The following is a 20,644-nucleotide window of genomic DNA, read 5'->3' as shown; positions in this document are numbered from 1 at the left end:
CTTCAGTCCAATCACAACCACGCTTTAAAATTCATAACAGCTGCTATAGAATAACTTGGACAAATGAAATCTCTTGGCAGATGGTGCATCTTTTTTTATATATATAAAAAATATTTAATATTTTGCAAGTGGGAAATAAAAACAAACAAACAGGAAAATATGCATAAAACTCGCTCACTCAAGCACACCTAGACCTACATACATCTCTCATACAGTCTCTCCTGTCCAAATATATTATGGGTCTCTTTGACAGAAAGAAAGGTTTTGAATGTGCAATAAGTAGTCCAAGTTCTCCAAGAAGTCTTTGTCCTGCAGGCAGACTGTGCAGAGTAAGACTTGCCCCTGTTGAGTGCATGTTGAAGTCCATGTGTAACATCCACTGATAATGAATAGTTGCATGAATGGATCCTGGTGACAGACTGCATGTCAGTCTCAAAACTGTCCTCACAGATTTGTTCTGTCCTGATTGCATGCTGTGGTGCAGTTCTCTTGCTGCTTTGTTTCACGTGTGACAAATCCATCTGATCGCTGCAGCTGCAGGCACGCCATGACTTACTGGCAGCCAGCAGTCGGACCAGCAGCTGCGTGAGGGAGCGAGATTTGGGCTCTCTGTGAATGTGGGGCGCAGAGACGGCCAAGCATCACAGCCACAGGAAGGGCATCAGCTATGGAGCCAGGATGGGGGGGAATCATCTCACAGACTGAACCTTTTTCTCCTGGATGGGCCTTGAAGTCTGTTGGCTGGCTGTGAAGAGGTAGTTGCAAGTCACACCGGGTAACAGACTGAGCTAATAAAATGTAAATGCAAGTTGAGGTGGAGGCTTTGGAGACTGGGAGGCAGGATGGTGAGGGGTGTGTGGAGTGGTTGAAGGTGAACATCCAAGACTGTGGTTAGGAGATGGGGACCCTGAAGGAGAGAGCGTACAAATGAAATACTGGCACACTGTTAATGTAAATGTGTATGTGTGTGTGTGTGTGTGTGTGTGTGTGTGTGTGTGTGTGTGTGTTCGTTCATGTGTATGTATGAGCATTATGCATTCTCTTACCTGATGTTAAGTTGCTCCTGTTGGGTGAGACTGAGACACTGTGTTGGTCTTGACCTCTAATCTGCTTGGAGCCCCTCCCTCGTAATACATCTGTTATCTGGGAAAGATTTACAGTTTGTTACAATTTCCAGTGTGCATGACCTAATGTAAATGTCACTGTTCAGTTGTGCAGCTAAATTATTCTTGGGCTATAAAAAAAAAAAAAAAAAAAAAAAAAAAAACTAAGGGCTTGGTAGGGCTGTACCAGCCAAGTGTGGCCACAAGGTGGAAGGATACACACGTTTACTTTTAATTATTGGCATTCCAGAAATATCGTCAAACCTACTATCCTCACCAGATGTGGGCAAGATACGTTTTGCAAACAATTATTAGCATTTGTTCTGACGTGTTTGGAGTACCAGAAGGGTGAGGTTTGCTATCAGACAAGAGTGCCTGAGAGCTTAGACAATTATATAAGACAATCATTACAAGATACATCACAATGAAGTATCTTCTCATCAATTTTGGCAATCTTTTCTGGGATCCCCACCTTTTAAGGAGGTTAAAATAAACACTATAAGTACAATATGACCATGGCCTGCTCTATCTTTCTTTTCCAATCGTCTTTGTCATTTCTCTTCCTCACTTTCTTGTTCTTGGCCACCATCAGGGGCGTGTCGTTGTGGTAGTTCTTGAGGCTGCTGTCCGCTCCGCTCTTCAGCAGCAGCCTCACAGTCTCCACCTGTCCTCTGCCACAGGCACTGTGCAAGGCTGTGTTCCCACTGTATGACTGGCTGTTGACATCACAGCCACTCTGAGAAGGGACAGAGGACGATGACACAGCCGTGAGTCAAACAGAAAGCAAGAGCAGAAATGGAGAAGCAAATAAAGGGGCAGAAAAGGGAAGAACCTTGGATAGGATGAGCCGTACATTAGGAGATATAAAAAGGAGATAAATGTAAAAAAAAAAGTCATCCATGTAAATTAGTAAATAAATAGGGATTGATATGGCCTTTATCCAAATACTACAAAAAAAAGTCATCCATGTAAATTAGTAAATAAATAGGGATTGATATGGCCTGCCAAGTTATGTTGTAAAACACAAACTGCCTGTTAGTACATTTCTTTGAAACCCTTATCTGTTAACTAGAAAGGAAAGGGAAACTGTGGGAAAAGGGCAGGAGCACAGCATGACTGTAAAGTATAGTCAAGCTATATACAGCAAATGAAATGAGAAAAAAAAAAATCAAGTGGAGCTGACTCACCCCCACCCAAAACCCACACACCCTCATTACCTCAATCAGGAAGTGGACCATGTCGGCGTTATTGCTCTCCACCGCATGCATGAGAGGACTCTGGCCACTTTTGATGTCCTGTTGATAAAAAAAAAGTACCATTGGTAAAGTCAGGAGAAGCCATTAGGAACGGTAAATCTGAAATGTGTGATCTTGGTGAAACCTAATCACTGCTGAGTAAGTGCAGCGTGCGGACTGACCATAGCATTGATGTCAGCTCCAGCCTCCAGCAGTGTTCTGGCCAAATCCTTATGGCCACGCTGCACTGCCAGATGGAGAGGGCTCAAACCTGAGAATGGGGGCAGAGCATAGCTTGCGTTTAATTGGAAGCAAATGAAGACATGCACACAGACATACAAACGCATAATGACACAGGTAAATGCAGCAAACACACTCCGATATGCCCTCATATACCCACTCAGCCCCAGAAATGTAACAGTTACACTCGCACTAGACCACTGTGGCAGGAAATGTCCTCTTTCACTCTTGCATATAAACCCAGTATAATCCACCCAAAACACCCCATGAGTCTTAGACAAGGGGAATGTAGAGGATGACCGCTGATACCTGGAAGGGTATTTTTCACAGTTAATCATCATCATCCCTCTAATAATGAATGTGTGCCAAAACTTCAATTTTCTAAAATGTTCTGTAATTGTTTCGGAAAATTACAGCGTGACACAACTTTGACGAGTCATGATTGGCAAGAACCTTGGTTTGTAATAATCGAATTTCTCAGCACAATCAGTGTTGTGGGAATGATCACAAACGATTCCATGAATTAATTAGATCAGATGACCTAATGAGAGAGGCCGAGCAGCGATTCTAAATCTGCTCTCCTCTTTTAAAATGCTTCTTGTGTAGTGGCCTCTTAAATGTGCCATAACTTACCCTCATAGTTTCTGATCTCCAGACAGGCGGAGGGAGGGGAGAGAAAGAGGATTACAGACAAACAGTCCTGCTGGTCATATTCACAGCAGAGATGGAGCGCAGTCTGGCCGTTGCGGTCCAGGGCAGCAGAGTCGGCCCCCGCTCTCAACAAGGCCTCCACCATGTCTGCCTGGCGAGTTATCACTGCCAGATGAAGCGGTGTCTGAGAGAAGGAGAGGGACAGAGGGACACTTTAGACTAGCAAATACATTAGGTTTCATAAACCCCAAAAGGCAATATACCATCTCTGTTAATAGCTTTGACTTTTCACAACACAATATGGACTAGGAGGAAGACCTCAAGAGCACAAACCTTTGCCAGTGCTTAACAATTCTCCAACTTCCTGTTACAGAAAAAGACAGCACTCCTGTCACGTAAATTTTGATATAAACTGAGAATCTGGAATCAAACCGCTAGCCGCATTATTTCCATACCTATGACTTAAAAATGTTAACCATTCAATGGCAGAAATCCCACATCCAGATTACCATGAAAATGTAATTGTTCTTTAGCCTGAGGGCTGTCTGTCCACCAAGATTTATGGAAATCTGTTGGTATATTTTGAGGTATCTTCCTGACAGGTGGGAACACAAACACACAGGGCAAAATCATATTCTTCTACATGAAGGTAAAGTCAAGTCAAGTCAAGTCAAATTCAAATTTAAAACAAAGACTCATTAAAAATACACTCTCATATTGACTAAAAAGCCAAGGAAGAAAGATTAATAAAGATAAAATGGGATTTAAAAACTGAACAACTACAACTACAACTGAAAAGGCACAATCTGCCCTGTTCTTCAGCCTTGATTTTGGAACAACCAGAAACAAGTGGTCTGCAGACCTCAGTGATCTTAATGGGATGTGTGGTTGTAGGAGGTCAGAGAGATAGTGCAGAGCTAAGCCATTTCATGATTTGTAGGCAAACAATAAAATCTTAAAGTCAATCCTAAAATATACAAGGAGCAAGTGACCAGGTCAGAGGCCAGTACTTGGGAAATATGCTCTTACTTCCACATAATGTTAAAAGACGAGCTGCAGCATTTTGGACCAGCAGCAAGCGTGAAAGGGAGGTCTGGCTAACTCTAGAGCATCACCATCATCAAGTCAGTATCAACCCTTTCAAAATCATTTGGTGATAAAAAGGACTTGACCTTTGATCAGAGCCTCAAGATAAGGTAGTGAACAATAGTAAAAGTATGTATCGAAGAATTTAGGAACATCTTCAGAATCATAAGATCTACACAGTTCCTGGCACAGTATGCGAGCTTGAAGGAAGCGGTAATACTATTCTCGTAAAATGGATCCTTTCATCTCCAACCTGCCCTACAGGTCCAAGGTCCGAATCATAATAAAACGATGCCAATGAGGGACGGGCAGGCGCCTACAAATAAACAGGGAAGCCACGTCATGTCACACTATCATTATTACACATCAGATGATCACTAGATGTGGAGCAGACGTGGTGATCCTCCCACACCCCAACAACCACTGAAAAAAAAAAAACAAAAAAAAAAACACGATTACCAAATTCATAATTGGCAGAGGTAAAAGTCCACAACTCATAAACTGTCAAGCATGAATCAGTGAACTATCTGTGAAAAATAGGCTTCAGCAACAACAACAACAACCGTTCCAACATGTCAGAGCTCCAGCATGTGTGATTAATCCAAAATAAGAATGAACCAGTTCTGAGAGACAGCTGATAGACTATAAAAATAAGGCACTCTTCCCCAGTTGGCTGCCTACAATCTGACTGAGTCTGACTGATGACTTAGTGAAATATGTTGAGCAATATAGAATATTCCTCAGTAAATTATTGAGTTGCATGTAATTCTGTTCTTCACCCAGGCATCGGGCCAGGCAGCTAAAAACCTGTTGTTTGGATAAAGCAACACAGTAGTCTGATTAGGAAATACAATTTAGTCATAACGGTAAGTCTTTTAACCAGGACTTTCTAGCTGTAATGAATCTTACAAAATAAATGCAGCACTAGCAACAGCTTGTTGGATAATGTCCCAAGTTTCACTTTGATGCATTATGTGTGTGTTTGTGTGTGTGCTGGGGGGTATTCCAGTAAAGACAAGGGGAAAAGTGGAGGAACAGCAGGAGAGAGTTTTGGTGGAATTCCTCCTGTGTGTCAATGCCTGTGGCCCTCCCTTGCACTCCTGTTTCCCTGAATCTTGTGACTCACCACTGACACACTCACGTACAGATAAAACCATACATAAATAGTCACACACACCCTGCCAAACAGCCCTTGTGCAATTCGTGTACTTTGAATTTCCTATAATCAACATTCCCTGCAGTATCAAACATTGTGAAAAGCAGTCAGGCTGCTATTTTTGCACCCTACACAGGACTCACACAAAACAGTTATTAAGGAAGCAGCTATCATCTGCATGTCATTTCCAGAAATAAAGTGACATAGCTTTTTCAGCAGAGGTTTTTCCAGGCCTTCTAAACACAGTCCCACTGTTCATAGAGTCTAGCACTTGCTTCTTGTAAGGACTAAAGCAAAAATCCAGCGCAGATAAGAGGAGGAGTGGGAAGGGAGGGGGGGCAGGGATGGTAGGGGTTTTGCAAGCGGAGGGAAAGGGAAAGAGGTGGAAGAGGTAGTGGGGAGTCCAGGGGAAAGACAGGATAAGAAAGGGAAAATCCCTACTCTCTCCCCTGTGTCTGTCCTCGCACACTCACATTCCTGCAAAATGAGCGGCGCAGTGGGAGGAGGAGAAAATTTGGGAGCGGAGAGGAGGTTTCTGGGCATGAAGAAAAGCCCGGGGCTATAATGTTGTGCCAAACGCAGATAAGGGCACAAACAAGTGTGGAAGGCAAACACAAAAGAAACCAGGCCTTGGCTTCAGTGGTGAACACTGTAAGGGTAGAACCAGTTCCTCAGCACAAATAAACAAGAAGCTAAACCTTACATTGATTTTGTTGACTGATTTCACACTGTTATTATGAGTCAGTTAATCAACTATGGTTATAATTCTCCTGAACTATTTTCAAAGAGAGAGATAGACAAAAACAGACAGAGAACATGCAACAGAGTGAGAGAGAGAGAGCGAGAGAGAGAGAGAGAGAGAGAGAGAAAGAGAAAGAGCGCAGGAAGGGAAAGTCCCTCTGAACTACCCTCTGTACAAGGTATGTTGAGAAACAGCCCAGAGCAGGGAGGGTGGGGGGGTGTTGTCACGTGACTTCTCGGAACAAGGATACTAAAGCATACACAAACAGAGTGGAGATGCCTCACAGGCACATGCATGGCACACACACACACACATGCCACAAGCATGCACATATGTTCAAAAACCTACATGCAAAAAGCCACCATCTTACTCTAAAAATCGGAATAATAAAAAATAGGCTAGTGATTTAAGAAAAGGCTGTAGCAGTTCAGGGAAATGTGATAATCTGGCAAAAAATATCAGAGCCTTTAAAATATGTGCTTTTTATGGTGGCAATCATGCATGGATCATCAGCAATCAACAATCAACAAAGAGCTCAGCCAGTGTTAAAAACTGTGTGCACCCTGCAGGGTAGCATATGTTATTTTGTGGGTGGCTTTACCTAAGCACATGACTCTATAGCACCAGTGCATAAAGGTTTCAGCATGGGTGGCCCCAGGGGATTCAGCACCCGTACCCTTGCCGCATCAGTGTCGCGGTCTGCCTTGTTGCAGGAGGAGCCACACAACAAGAAGAGAGCTGCCTAGCTTAGTGTATGTTTGCTTAGCCAGCGGTGATAGCATGGACAGAGTGGGAGTATCAGACAGCTGGCTCTATCGTCATAGTAGTTGAGGACGTGAAAGGCAAATCAAGCACTGACACTTACACTGTTGTTCAGTTACAGTAACTGATAGTAACACTCTGTCAAAAAGGTTCCACATGCAAAACCACATATGGAAATGCAGGATTTGTCATCAGTATTGGGAAATGCCATATTTTTTTTTTGCTGTCTTTGAGAAATATACCGGTGCCGGACAAGTGTTCAGCGCTGCCTGGTAAAGTATGAAAAAAAAAAATAAAGTTCCCAGGCTTGATTTTGTGCATGTCTTTCTTTATGCTATCCAGTCAAAACCACACAATCTGGTAGGCAAATGACTGTGACGGGCTCTGCGTTTGAAAATCTCCCCTCTTGGTTAGAACTGCGCATGGCACGATAGGTATGTGTGTGTGTGAGTGAGTATGTGTGTGTGTGCACGCGCTTGCATGCAGAAGACAGACACAGGATATCACAAAACGCATACAGTCAAGCCTCAACGGCAAGGAAAGACAACAACCGATGTTAACACCAGCGTTATTTCTGGTAAGCAGGCCTGTGGTGTCCTGTGTTGTGAAACCCCAGCGCTGTGAGCTATAAACCTGTGCAAGGCTCAGGTGCTTTCTCTGGTAAAGGATGAAAAACAGAGATTGCCAAGATGCAGAGCATGAGGGAGAAAAGTGGGGAGAGAACAGAGGGAAACAGAATGTGGAAGTACTGGCTTAAGGCCAGGCGCTGGGACAGTCCTGGATTGGGAAACACCCAAAAACAATTCCTTTCACTCATTCCAGTAAAGTATGCTTCCAGTTAATCTCTTTAAAAGACATGATGAGGTTAGCTAGGCCTGTGTTGAGGGTAAGAGACTGTCCCATAAATGAAAGTTACGCTCAGTAACAGCCTCTGAGTCCACTAACACCCATGTGTACAGTCAAAGTGTCCCTGAGCCAGACAGTGAACCCCGACCAGCTCACACACTGTAAACTGCCCAGGAGAACATCAGCTCAAAACTTAAACCACACATGTAAGTAAATGATGTGTTAATCTATGTTGAATTATTTATGAAGGGAATTATTTGTGAATTTATTTTATGTAAAGGAAGAGTAGTTATTGCTAGTGCTTGAGTTAACAGGAATTGTACAGTAAACAATAAAACAATTATTTTCCAACATGCCAATTGATTTAAAAGGTTGGTGAAAAGGCCTACTGCGCTATATTAACCTTAACCACCATGTATCATCTTGGCTCTAACATCTCACTTTAATGGCATGAGAAATCCTACGAGGAACATGCAGACCCTGAACAATCATGTCCAGGGTCATCATTTCTTGTTTGACATCCGAGAAAAACAGTGCATTGCAAAGTACTGCACTGAATTGGAAAGGAGCCCCCTGGTTTCAGTTGGGAGAAAAAATAAAATCTGTCTTCTCTGTTTAGAAATCTGTGTGCACGGTTAACATGTCATGCTCTCGGACTGATGATCAGTGCCTGCAAATGACTAATCTGTGCTCTCAGATTCATAATTTGTGCTCTCAGATTTCAAATCCATGCCCGCAGATTTGTAAACTGTGCCCTTGGATTATGAACCCATTCCCAAGGATTTGCCCTAAAATCTGAGGGCACAGTTTACAAATCCTTGGGCACAGATTAGTAACTTGCAGGGCGCTGATTATCAATCCAAGAGCATAGTTTGTAAACCATGCACACAGAACCAACACTACAGACTTACTTTTTTTTTAGTTTTTGGGGGTCAACTGAGTGTGTGTGTGTGTGTGTGTGTGTGTGTGTGTGTGTGTGTGTGTGTGTGTGTGTGTGTGTGTGTGTGTGTTTATATGTATATGTATATGTATATGTATATATGTATGTGTATGTATAATTGCGAAATACCCATGACAAAATAAAACGGAACAGAAATACAGTTCATCCTTCCCAGCAACTGCATGATTGTACGTGGCTTGTGGCAAATACAGGTGAGCCAGCTGGGAAGGGTGAATTCCATCTCAGAGAAAGCGATGTGGCAAGGCAAGGAGGAAACCAAGGGACTTCCTCTTTCATTCTTTTCCCTGTTACTGTTATCGCAGGGGTGAGGCTGGGGAATGTACTGTACATGCGGCGATGATTGTGGAAGTCCCCCCATCGCACATCTATCCTGCATCTAGAATTCCTCACCTTACAGTTAATGACTCTTTTACCTCATGAATGTTATTGCATAGAACTGAAACAATAAATCTGCTCTGTTTAATCACATGATCATTTCTTGTTTGGCGTCTGAGAGGAAAACATATGTTGACCTCCTAGTGACACTTCTGTGATGACATGTGTAATGGGAACAACAGCGGCCACGTATGGGTGCATGTGTATGTTTTAACTGCAGGACTGTGCGTATGTGTTTTTAAGGGTGTGTTTACATGCATGTCTTTCTCTCACCTGTCGGAGGTTGTTATAGATATCCAGGTCTCTGTTAGCCAGCCGAAGGAGATAGATCAGTGTGTGGACGATGCCTAGTTGCCCCTGCACCACTGCGATATGGAGAGCTCTGCAATAAACACACAAACAACCACAAGAAATTTTACACCGGCACAGGTTGAAACTGGAATGCTGCAGATGATTCCTCCTTCTCAGAGGGTAGCTGGACTGGTTCATGGGATTTTCTGAAATAGCGACCTACTAAAACTCTATATCCTGGAGTTACCTCCTTGACCAAATTAGAAACTTATTGACTGACCTGAAAACCAATTTTACCTAGACACTGAAAGAATAATTTGTGTAATGTACTCACAGGCCTATTATTATGCAAAGTGCAAAAAGTACTTGGGAGGTACGTACATCCTTTACTTCCACGGAAACTGTGTGTCGCAGTTCAGGACAGTTTGGTGATATGAGTGTGAGAATGTGCTGAATGATTGATGGGAATCAGAGTTTTATTGTGAAGTTCAAAACTCATGTCTGTAGTTAACCTTATGCAATGCAACCCGGTTTCAAGTATGGGAGCAATAAAGTCAGTCAAAGTGTCTTGCACTTAAAAGTTAAATAAATATTGTTTGTGCTGTTTGTTGAAAATTAGACAATCTCATGATTCATTAAGGAGTTAGTCTAAACATTACCCCTGAAGGATGATAAATCTTTACTGTGACCAACACTAACCTCATTATCCCTCTGACATTTCAGCTGTACGGCTCCAAAGACGTATTTACATGACTCACGACCCCTATCAGGTCCTTATCAAGACTAAAGAGGAAACCACTATCTGAGGGCTATATGTAGACTTAAAGAACAAATGAAGGCCAAACTTTAGGACAAGGAAGGGGAGAAAACAGAAGGGAGGGGACACAGTGTAGAGAACATCATAACAGTTTTCACATTATTCTTTTTTATGCTGTAGAAGAAGCAGCTTCCAGTAAGAGCCAGACTGGTTTTATGTCACTTCCTGTTATCAGTAACAATGGCAGCATTCTCTCTCTCTCTCTCTCTCTCTCTCTCTCTCTCTCTCTCTCTCTCTCTCTCTCTCTCACTGTCTGTCTGTCTGTCTCTCTCTCTCTCTCTCTCTCTCTCTCTCTCTCTCTCTCTCTCTCTCTCTCTCTCTCTCTCTCTCTGTCTGTCTGTCTGTCTGTCTGAAATCCAACTGGTCTCTGATAGGGGCTTTCTGGAGGTTCAGTCAGTCAGCCTCGTCCAATGGATAAGTCATACTCAGAAAAAGAATCATGCAACAGGAAGAAGGGACATTTCTTGAGAATAAGTTAAAAGTACCCTTGCAAAAATTTGAGGTCAGCAAAAACATTCTTGTAGTGACAAAAGCTCTTTGCAATACTTCCTCTCACTGAGTTGTCCCACTGACACAGAGCTATTAAAGACTGCAATATCCTGCCTGAAAAATAAAAATAAAAATAAAAATAAAACATTTGCATGTTGTAAACTCAGAAATGCAAAAGCATTGTCTAAATAAACAAAACACAGAATCACAGTACAGAACTGAATTTCATAAACACAAAAACATTTTACTTCACTTTCCTATTCTTATCCAGAGCAGGTGTTCAATACAGCAGAAGGCCTATAGCCAAGTCAGATTTACTGCATGGCAAAGTAACAGCCGCTGTGTGAACACCACAGTCTACAGAGTATAGAGAACAACAAAGTCAAAAGCTAAAATTAGTTATGGTGCTGTTATTGTTCAATGAATTTGAAAGCCTTTTGGCATAACATCTATCTTTCTTTCGTTCTCAACCAACCACAGAAGAATTTAACAGCGCACTATAACCTCTGTGTGCAAAGTGGAAACATTCAAATTCTTTGAGAACTTGATAAAGGCAAGTATGGACAAAATAAAACATCAGCTTGTGGTCTGTTTAACCCAAGATTAGGTGTGTGCCAAGACTGTGAACAGTATTGTGGTAGAGTGTGCAAATCAAAGAAAGATAAAACACACAATTAAGTTGGTCATGAAGCAAATGTTGCTCTGGGATCTCTTACACTGGCAACCAGGAAACTTTACCTGAGCAATCTTATATCATATGACAGATTTCATGAGGTAACCCATTTGCTATTGTAGTTACAGTCCATCCCATTTGTTCTCTGCTGACTCTTCAGCTGCTAGTCAAATAGACAGAATAGTGTGCACATCTATGGTCTTACCATAAAACTATAGTAAGATTGTTGTTTTTTCCTGTTATTCATTGCTATACAATGTATGGTGAAAGAAGGGTGGCAAAAAAGCAAAATGAAATAAAATATTTATACAACAAAATGCCAAAAAAAGGATGCAAATACATTTTAATGATGGAAAAACAATGTGTGCATGCACAAGTACATGCATGCATACATGCATGTGTCAGCACAGAGTTCAACACTACAGTGCAAGTAAAAATACTCCCCTGCAGCAGGTTGGAACTGCAACTGTACTGAACAATCAGATGATTCGCTTCTGTTACCACTGTGAAAAGCAGAACTGTTTGACCGGGAGTGCGTCATGTTCTCTCCTCAGCTGGTCCCCCATTCCTGTAACTGATCTCAGTACACAGAGCAAACATAAACAAAGTCTCCACTGCTTACTGTTACTGTTATCAGCAAACAGCCATTGCCTTAAAAAGTTCCACTTTTTGAAGAACAAGACCTACAGTGACTGGAGTGATCTTTCACGCCATCCCCAGTCAAAAACAGTTTAACGATTTTTTCAGCTATGACTTAGGGGGGATTTGTCATTTTGTGCACTGAGGAAATTGTGGAGATTTATGTCAATAAAGTGTGAAGTTTTTCATGCTGTTGGGAGCTTGCGTAGTGAGTGATTTGTTGCATAGTCAAGCATTTCATTAGATTTCATCTCACCTCTCTCAGTATTCTGCACATCTACCAATGGGTGTCTTCATACACTGCAAAGATGACAGTCTCTCTGTCTGTCTCCTTACACACTTATTTCTATCTGCATCCATCTCTCTCTCTCTTTCTCTCAAGATGAAACTCTGCTGTGTCTAGTTCCTGGAAGTGGGGCAGACCACAGCCCCAGATAACCCCAAGGCACAGCGGCACTGACGTAGACAGGAGTCCCAAGCTGCCCGCATTCACACAGATAGACCCAATGTGTTTGTGTGCGTGCGTGTGAAGGAGAGAGTGAGAGAGGGAGGGAGGGATAGAGAGAGAGAGAGAGAGAGAGAGAGAGAGAGAGAGAGAGGTCGCTAACACAGGCAGTGGCACACATGTGGTATCCTGTTTGGTGTGGAGGGTGAGGAAGCAGCCATGCCGAACGATCAGACCTAAGCCTTAAAATCTCCTGTGGTCTGTGGACTACAGCTGAGCGATGAGGTGATGTGTGTATGTGTATACGAAACAAATGCGAGGCAAATATGCACCACAATCCAGTTTACAAGAAATTACACCTTAAGTGTCATAATCTAGTCTGCTATGCTTGTCATGAAACATGATGCTGCCGCCCAGCTCTGCAAAGACTTTGCTGCAAGTATCTGTGTGAGAGAGAGCGCTACCAGAGAAAATGAGGCTGAGCAAGCAATTGATTATGTTGAGTGTCTGCAGTTTTGAACCCTCTTCTTGGATTTTTTTTACAGCATTTCTGTACATCCCATATTTGTAAGGTGAAATCAAAGAGTGTCAAAAAGCATTTCAAAGCTTTGACCAGCTGGGTCTTATTCCATAGGTGAGTGATTGAGTGACCGACTGACTCACTGACTGACTCATGAAGCTGGTGAAACTGTGTGGCTGAGAGAGAATAAGAGTGAAAGACAAAGAAGAGAGAGAGAGAGAGAGAGAGAGAGAGAGAGAGAGAGAGAGAGAGAGAGAGAAGGGGACAGAGATGAGGCCGATAGAGAGAAAGCGGTAAATGAGGAAGTTTAAGCGGATGTTTGGGTTTTTGAACCCATTCATTTAAAAACACTGAGAGAGAAAAAGAAAAAAAAAGAGAGAGAGAGAAACACCTGAGAAAACCGCAATCTTATTTAAAAACTGAGCACTCACAGGTTTTCCCGAAACTGAGGGGCTCAGAGGCGCTGAGAACCGAGCCCATTGACGCAAGCACAGCCAGACATGCGCGCTGCCACACAAACGTAAAAGCACATACACATACATACACATGCACACACAGATAGTGTGAAAAGACAGGGGGGCTGAGAGCATTTCTTTCTGCAGAAATCACACGATGTTTAAAAGAACCACAATGCAAAAAGTAGGTACTAGCCAGACATGAGCTCTATTGGATTATCAAGGGTGTTGACTTTACAAGAAAGTGAAAAAATACTGCACTGGTTTGCAGTTAATGTGAAAATTTTGATAACTGAGGACCATAAAATGCTCTGGAAAAGAGTGACAGTTGCTAAATATCTCATTTTGATGCCATAAGAAGATGTATGTATAGATAGATAGATAGATAGATGGATAGATAGATAGATGGATAGATAGATAGATAGATAGATAGATAGATAGATAGATAGATAGATAGATAGATAGATAGATAGATAGATAGATAGATGTACATCAACTCTGCTCTTAGTAGATCCCCAATTGAAAAAAGTCACATTGCCTGGAAAAGTGTCACTGGGACTGTAGCAATTCTGTACTTTTTTTTTTTTTTTTTTTTTTTTTGGTTTGTTTGTTTGTTTCTGAAAGTGCAAGGCGCTCTTCCTGCAGGTACAAAAGTTCATGTCTCTTTATTGTGGCTAGGTATGGTTGAAAACATCAAACCAACCAGATCCAGTCCTCATTAAAGTAAAAACAAATGTTGTCTGCATTATTTCTTTGACATTGTCTGTTAATGGCAGCTCTGTCAGGGATCACTGAACCCTATGCTGGTTTTAAGGTAGACACTGGAGACCAATCACAAGTGACATGTCATAGGACCTGTCATGGGACAAGTCTCAGTCATCAAAGGCTTGTTTTGAATGGATGCAAATTACACTGATACTTCATATAACCACAATAACATGAAAATGGCATTTAATTCTTGGACATGCTGCAAATTACTCACATGACTTTATATGTGCTCGTATCAGCTTGTCATTTCAGTTGGTGTGTGGGTGGGTGTTAAGTTTTCAGACAGAGCAAAGTGCGCCATGCGTTAAGTATAATACTTGCATTCATGTGGTTTTGAAAACTCCTCCAGTGACCCAAACACTCTCATTCCCAACCCCCATCCCTTAACCCCACGCCACAAGAGACTAATTAACTCAAAATTATAGTTTTGTGGAAAAAATATATGAGCACACACATAAAAAGCCCAAGAGGCCCTGTTCAATCCATGAGATCAGACACATCCCACAATTTCCAGGGTACTGTGACGGATCCTGACAGCGGCTAAATGAATCACTGCTGATCTAAAAGACCAATCTCCCTTACAAAGGAAGTGAAACAACAGTAAAAAATCTGGTGGGATAAGGGAACGGTCCCCATGAATACACATGCATGTACACACACGCTCACACACATACACACACACCTTCACTTCAGCAACACACTGTACTCACCCAAGATGCAGAGCCAGTTGAGTCACAAGGACAATGACAAATACAATACGACCATATCACCATGACACAGACATGCCCTCTCATGGCCCACATTCAGGTTACCACCATAACACGTGCCAAAAGTTTTGTTTATGAAGTCAGACTGTCACTTGTCTAGACTAGTGCAGCCACTCGTATTCACTTATTATACACTTGTTAAATTTCACTACGGTGTTCAACAAGGGTGTCGGTTTCCTCTAAGTGTATTGTTTGGACATACAAGCATCAAGCCCTGATTGAACCTGAACAAAACGCAGCCTTCCTGATGAATAGTTACACTGACAGCAGAGATCAGCCAGATCTACAGCAGGGTCTGAAACATCATGGTTCATGAAAATTCAAATTCAGGGATGCAGCCCCAAAGACAGCTGTACCTCCTTCATGAATTGCCATCACATAGTCAGTGAATATGTGTGATGACTTGAGTAAAGGTATATGTATATAAATGTGCCTTTCTAATAGACTTATAATCCACTCTTTCTCTTAAAACTTGTGCTTACTCCTTCTTTTACTCCTTCGTTAACCTGGGTGCATCTTCTTCAATTTGCCTGGTTTTAAATGAGAGAATCAGCAGTTTTATGAGGCAATTACATGCATTGTATTTGCTGTTATCATGTATGAAACAAGCAACTTCAGGCTCATGACTATTCATGAATGGGGGGTCGTCAGGTCTGCACGCCGCCTTTTTTTCTTTTGTGACGTCAGCTGTTCCATTAAAATGTGCTAATCATGAATATGCACAAAGTGGATGAATCATAAAAATTCTTAACTACAATTCCCACCAACTGGCTTCCTCTTCTTCCCTCTGTGGTATATGGTTATGAGTGATAAGTAGCACTTGTGCAGACATTGTGCTTGTACCGCTTAGGTGGCCTAGGAATGTCCTGCAAACATCACCCAAAATACCACATTTTAAAAATAGCCACATACGTGTCTCCATCTTCATCCTGGTGTGTAGCCAGGGCAATTTCGCCTCGTAGGTGCTCAGATTGGTGGGCCACATGGACATTGGGCATGGAGACTGGGCATGGAACACTGGGCAACCAGCATACTGAATACAGTGATTGGTGAGATCCTGAGAGAGAGACACACACAGAGAGAGAGACACACACAGAGAAAGAGAGACACACACAAAGAGAGGAGGGGGGGGGGGAGCAGAGAAGCAGAGGGAGATAAATAGAAAGATAAGTGAAGTAAATGAAAAAGATTAACAATCATGGACATCCGCGTGTGTGTGCGCGCGCGCGCGTGCGCGCGCGTGCTTTCTGTGCGGTTAAACTTTACGCAGACAAAGTGCCAGAATGAGGCACGTAGGACTGACTTACGACTTGACCCAGTAAGCTACTTTTGTCAGTGCACTGGTGACTGATGAAAAAAAAAAAAAAAAAAACAGACAACGCCAGAACTGTTGACTGGATAGTTTCTCCAAGACTGCAGTTGTAGTGGCTGCATCAGTTATGACTTTGCAGTCTTTTCTGTCATGCAAGTCTGTTCTTATGGCCAAAAGTAGCCCTATGAGGTTGTATGTAAGAGTAGGTTTTAAAATAAAAATAATACATTACATTCATTCAGTACCACAGCACTTATTTTCAGAGCTCTTGCGGGTTATGTCATGCTCGGGTTATATTTAAATCTGTATTTACAGACCATCTCTGAAATATTAATTACACTGTTAATATCACTAGGGCAGTTGCTTAATGACTAGATTAAGTTAATGTCCTTTTCAAAATGAACTACGTTAATCAAAAATACATTCAAGATACAGACGATGAAGACATCACAGGAAAACATTCAGATATTATCATAGAAGGCAACGCTGTAATCCTGACATCATGCTAGCGAGTACCACAGTTGATAGAAGGTTGATATGAAGTAGGCTATAATAATGTCATGGTGATTTTTCATTGCAGAATTGTATTTGAACAACGCTTACGGTAAGGGTTGAGTGCATGCATAAAGTGCATGGGATGTCCATCTCGACTCTGCTCTACTTCTTCAAACCGCCTGGGTGCCACACAAATCCGGTCCTCATCCGCAGCTAAGCGTTTGGCCGGACTCGGCGAGTTGGCCAAGTCCTGGTCTTCCGCCAAAGAAAAACGGTCTACCGTGTCTGGTAGAATACGCCTGGTGTCCCCTGTCTGGATGTCCGGCTCTGCGCGAAACGGGCGTTTCCTAAACGGAAGCTTGGATGAAGATTTCTCTTGTGTCTGTTTGTCTGTGCGGCTCTGGAACCCCAGAGCGCCTCCAGCAACGGGGCAATGATTGTTGTTCAGGGGTGCGGAGTGCGCAGAGCCAGGTACACTCGGCAGCAGAGGAGGAGTCTTTCTTCCCAAATCCTCCGTCCCTGTGCGCCCAAGAGCTCCGGTCGAGCCCCCTGTCACACGAGTGTCCCCCGCGCGACCTTTGCAGTCCGGAGTCTTGGACCGGCTGCTCCCACGCTCTCGGTTGGTGGTGCGCAGATCCAGCGGCGCGATGGCAGCCGACTGGTGGTCGCCGTTCATCGTCATGATCATCGGCATCAACCGGCGGTGAGGCTCTTGAGACAGTTTCAGGTGTGTGAAGGCAAATTCTCGGTGCGGAGAGATGATTGAGTGGGAACAATCCATCCAGAATTACCAGTACGCGCAATTCCCATCTCCATGTGAGATCAGATGGGCAGCAGCGACCCAGTCAGCATTGTCTGTTTCCCTTTGAGTTGTTCATTTATTTTAGGTGAGCGTTCAAATTCACTGACTCCAGATGCAAAATGTTTTTTTTTTATTCTTTTTCGAAGAGCAGCCAACAGAAGTTCCTCAGCTCAGACTGCTCGCTGTAGATTATGGGTGGTGCACCTATGGTAACAACTGCAGGTAAAGTGAACTGTGCCACTGCTCATCTGCTTTTATTGAACGTAATCAGACTGCAGCGTTGTGCTGTCACTCGCCTCACAGCTGGGGCTTCCCCCTACAAGCTCCGGTTTAGACTTTTGTCTTTTCTCTTTTTTGAGCAAATTACACAGAATCAGTGAGGGAAAAAAAACATACTAGGGTGAATTCAGCATAAGTAGGGCGCTTTTTTTTTTTTTTTTTTGCATTTACATCCTTTGAGACACCTAACAACCTATAACCAGAAAAGTCTTCCTTTACTCTCCTCCTACACATTTATGAACTTTTCAAGATGTTGCCTAACCAAAGACAGATTTTTTTTTCAAAATAATATTTGCCAGTGTGCCCCAAGGCAAATTTCATCCAGCATCTGACAGTGGTGAACAGGATGCTATGTTAACTAAAGTGAGATATTATAAAACTGTCCCAACTGCAGGCAACCCTACTGCAATTTAGTGCACTGCTTTTCAATATTAAATAGTGATATATGAATTACTACACCATAGTAAACACTTCATGTTAATATTTAATGATACACTGCCTAGAGCATTGGTTTTAAACACTCTTCACTCTCATTTGTGTATTAAATAAACTATGGATTGTGGCGTTTTTCTTAATGTGCGCAGCTATAATAGCAAATTTATACCATTTCCAGCTTTGTGGTCTCTTATCGCTGCATCAGTGAGCTAATCTTGATCTAGGGTAGTTAAAGATCCTGATCTGAGCCCTTTCTAGTATCTGCTGCTGCCTTATTGTAAACAGAATTTTATTTTTCTGCTTGCAAAAAAAAACACCTAGTTTATTTAAATGAGTTTGTATACAGATAATCCAGATAATATTGACTTTCATTGTTGAAATGTCATACAGACAACTCTATTTTGAATCACCATTCGGTAGACTGTTATCTACTATTATGGCAATATTTGACATGACGCTGTAAGGTCAAACCAGAAAAGGGAGAGAAAAAGAAAAACAGTTGAAGCCTGAAGTCCCACTGAAATTTGTTCCACCCTCCCCTGTGATGTCATGCAAGGGGGTTTCAGTGCAACTAGTCAGCGGTAATGATGCTGTTTTTCTGTCATACATCCAAATAAGAAAACATAAACACAAAAAACCCTTATGTCTCTGACATTTTTCCATTTTTAGCACAATACAAGTAGTCTAATCAGACTGGTCTACAAATCACAGCAGTTGGTATTAGCCAACTGAATTTTGTCACAAATGCATAGAATATTCCTTTTTGTTTTTACAAATATGTGAATTTTATCAATAAATAGCCTAACTCAACAATGTTTAATGCTTGTTCCTTGTTGGGCAGACTGTTTCATGCCCTGGTGCTGTTGGATGAAGCAGGATTTGCATGTGATCCAGTGAATCAGATGTGCAGTGATGTTTTGACTTAGGAGATCTTTGGTGGATTTGTTGGCTCTGTTGCCTCAGGCTGGTGTCATGTCACTTGGCTGCAGACTCTGAGCTGAACAAGGGGAATCTCCCCCAAAGATGTAAAGAGGAATAAATTCAAGTTTGGGAGTAACTCATTCTTGGTGACAGGATGGCCTATCCAGCCTGACTGACTGATTGACGTCATGTCAGCACTGTCCTTTATCTGACCAGCGGCTCCGTTCTCTGTCCCTCTCACCTCTTGACCTCTTAACGTAACAGCTCTGTAATTCACGCAGCCACTCATATGTATACATGCACACAAGTGGGCATATGCACGTAGCCACACACACATGCATCTCGTCTCCTTAGCTTTAATCATATCCTGCTCCACCCTCAGACCAGGTTCTAGTTACCAGGGTCAATTTGGGACTTTCCTCCTTTCTATCTAAGTGTGGAACAGCCAACGGAAAATAAACTTGGTGTCTAAAGTCCCTAAAAACCCAGACACTTCACAAACATGCTCTGCAGCTGTCAGGGTACTCAAGCATGATGGTCTTTTTGGGCATGGCTGTATTTGTTATTGTATACGAGTGGAAAAATGGGCCTGCTTGTATTATGGCCAGCCTTATCCTGTACAGAACATCCACTGAATGGGCACAGCTGCATGAACGAGAGGGCTGATTGAGTTTGAAGCAACTTCAAGAGCACACATAGGCTACATGTACAGATTAAAAAAAAATCATACCTTTCTACCATTATCAGAGACAATGTTGTACATTTGATATGAAACCACATAGTTCAACTGCACATATTATGGGTAAGTACTGTATATCCATGACAGAGAAGTGATATGTGGCCCCCTTGTGTCAAGAAAGCAAAAGTACCAGGGTCTCTCAGCTATTTATCAGTTTGTCAGTGTCGCCCTCTTGCGGATGATTGTGGATGATGAAGTAGAGATTGTCACCTTTAGAAAGGAAACTGAACAGATTTTTCTGCATTTATCACATGGCAAGTAAGTAAGCAAGTATTCTTTCACTCTGAGTGTTTCAAAATAAATATCTTCTCCTCTGTGCTTTTCAAAGTACTCACAGCTGCGTTACACTTTAAACTTAAACATACAAAACATGTAGTTCATATAATTTTCCAATACACACAAATTCAAGAGATTGCACTTAGGTCAAGCACACGATCCTGTTCAAGAAGTTCAAGAGCAATGAAGCACTGAAGAAATTATATTGAAAATGTGCTCTCACTCCATTGATTACCTTTAAAACCATATGGTTTATGCTCATATAATATTTTTTTGATGAAGGGCAATATTTTTCCCTTTGCCTATTATTTATTTTAGTGTAAGTTGCACCACTGGCTGGCAATAGAGAGCATATGTCTGATAC

The 20,644-nt window shown here is 42.2% G+C and overlaps 1 protein-coding gene across 1 annotated transcript; it reads right to left on the bottom strand.

The window, feature by feature from the left end:
* Positions 1-138: 138 nt before the first annotated feature.
* bcl3 (BCL3 transcription coactivator) lies at positions 139-17,934 on the bottom strand. The gene is made up of 9 exons (XM_030072379.1): positions 16,937-17,934; positions 15,934-16,078; positions 9,431-9,539; positions 3,212-3,413; positions 2,521-2,609; positions 2,321-2,398; positions 1,672-1,839; positions 1,047-1,143; positions 139-907 (listed from the first exon to the last, which is right to left on the bottom strand). The coding sequence occupies exons 1-9, from the start codon at positions 17,607-17,609 to the stop codon at positions 789-791; spliced, it is 1,680 nt and encodes a 559-aa protein (XP_029928239.1). The 5' UTR covers positions 17,610-17,934; the 3' UTR covers positions 139-788.
* Between the last annotated feature and the right edge of the window lie 2,710 nt (positions 17,935-20,644).

This window comes from Myripristis murdjan, chromosome 16 (assembly GCF_902150065.1).
Source record: "Myripristis murdjan chromosome 16, fMyrMur1.1, whole genome shotgun sequence".
In the NCBI taxonomy this organism is placed as follows: Eukaryota; Metazoa; Chordata; class Actinopteri; order Holocentriformes; family Holocentridae; genus Myripristis; species Myripristis murdjan.
Note: the sequence above shows the minus strand (reverse complement) of the source record. Positions and strands in the feature narration are given on the sequence as shown.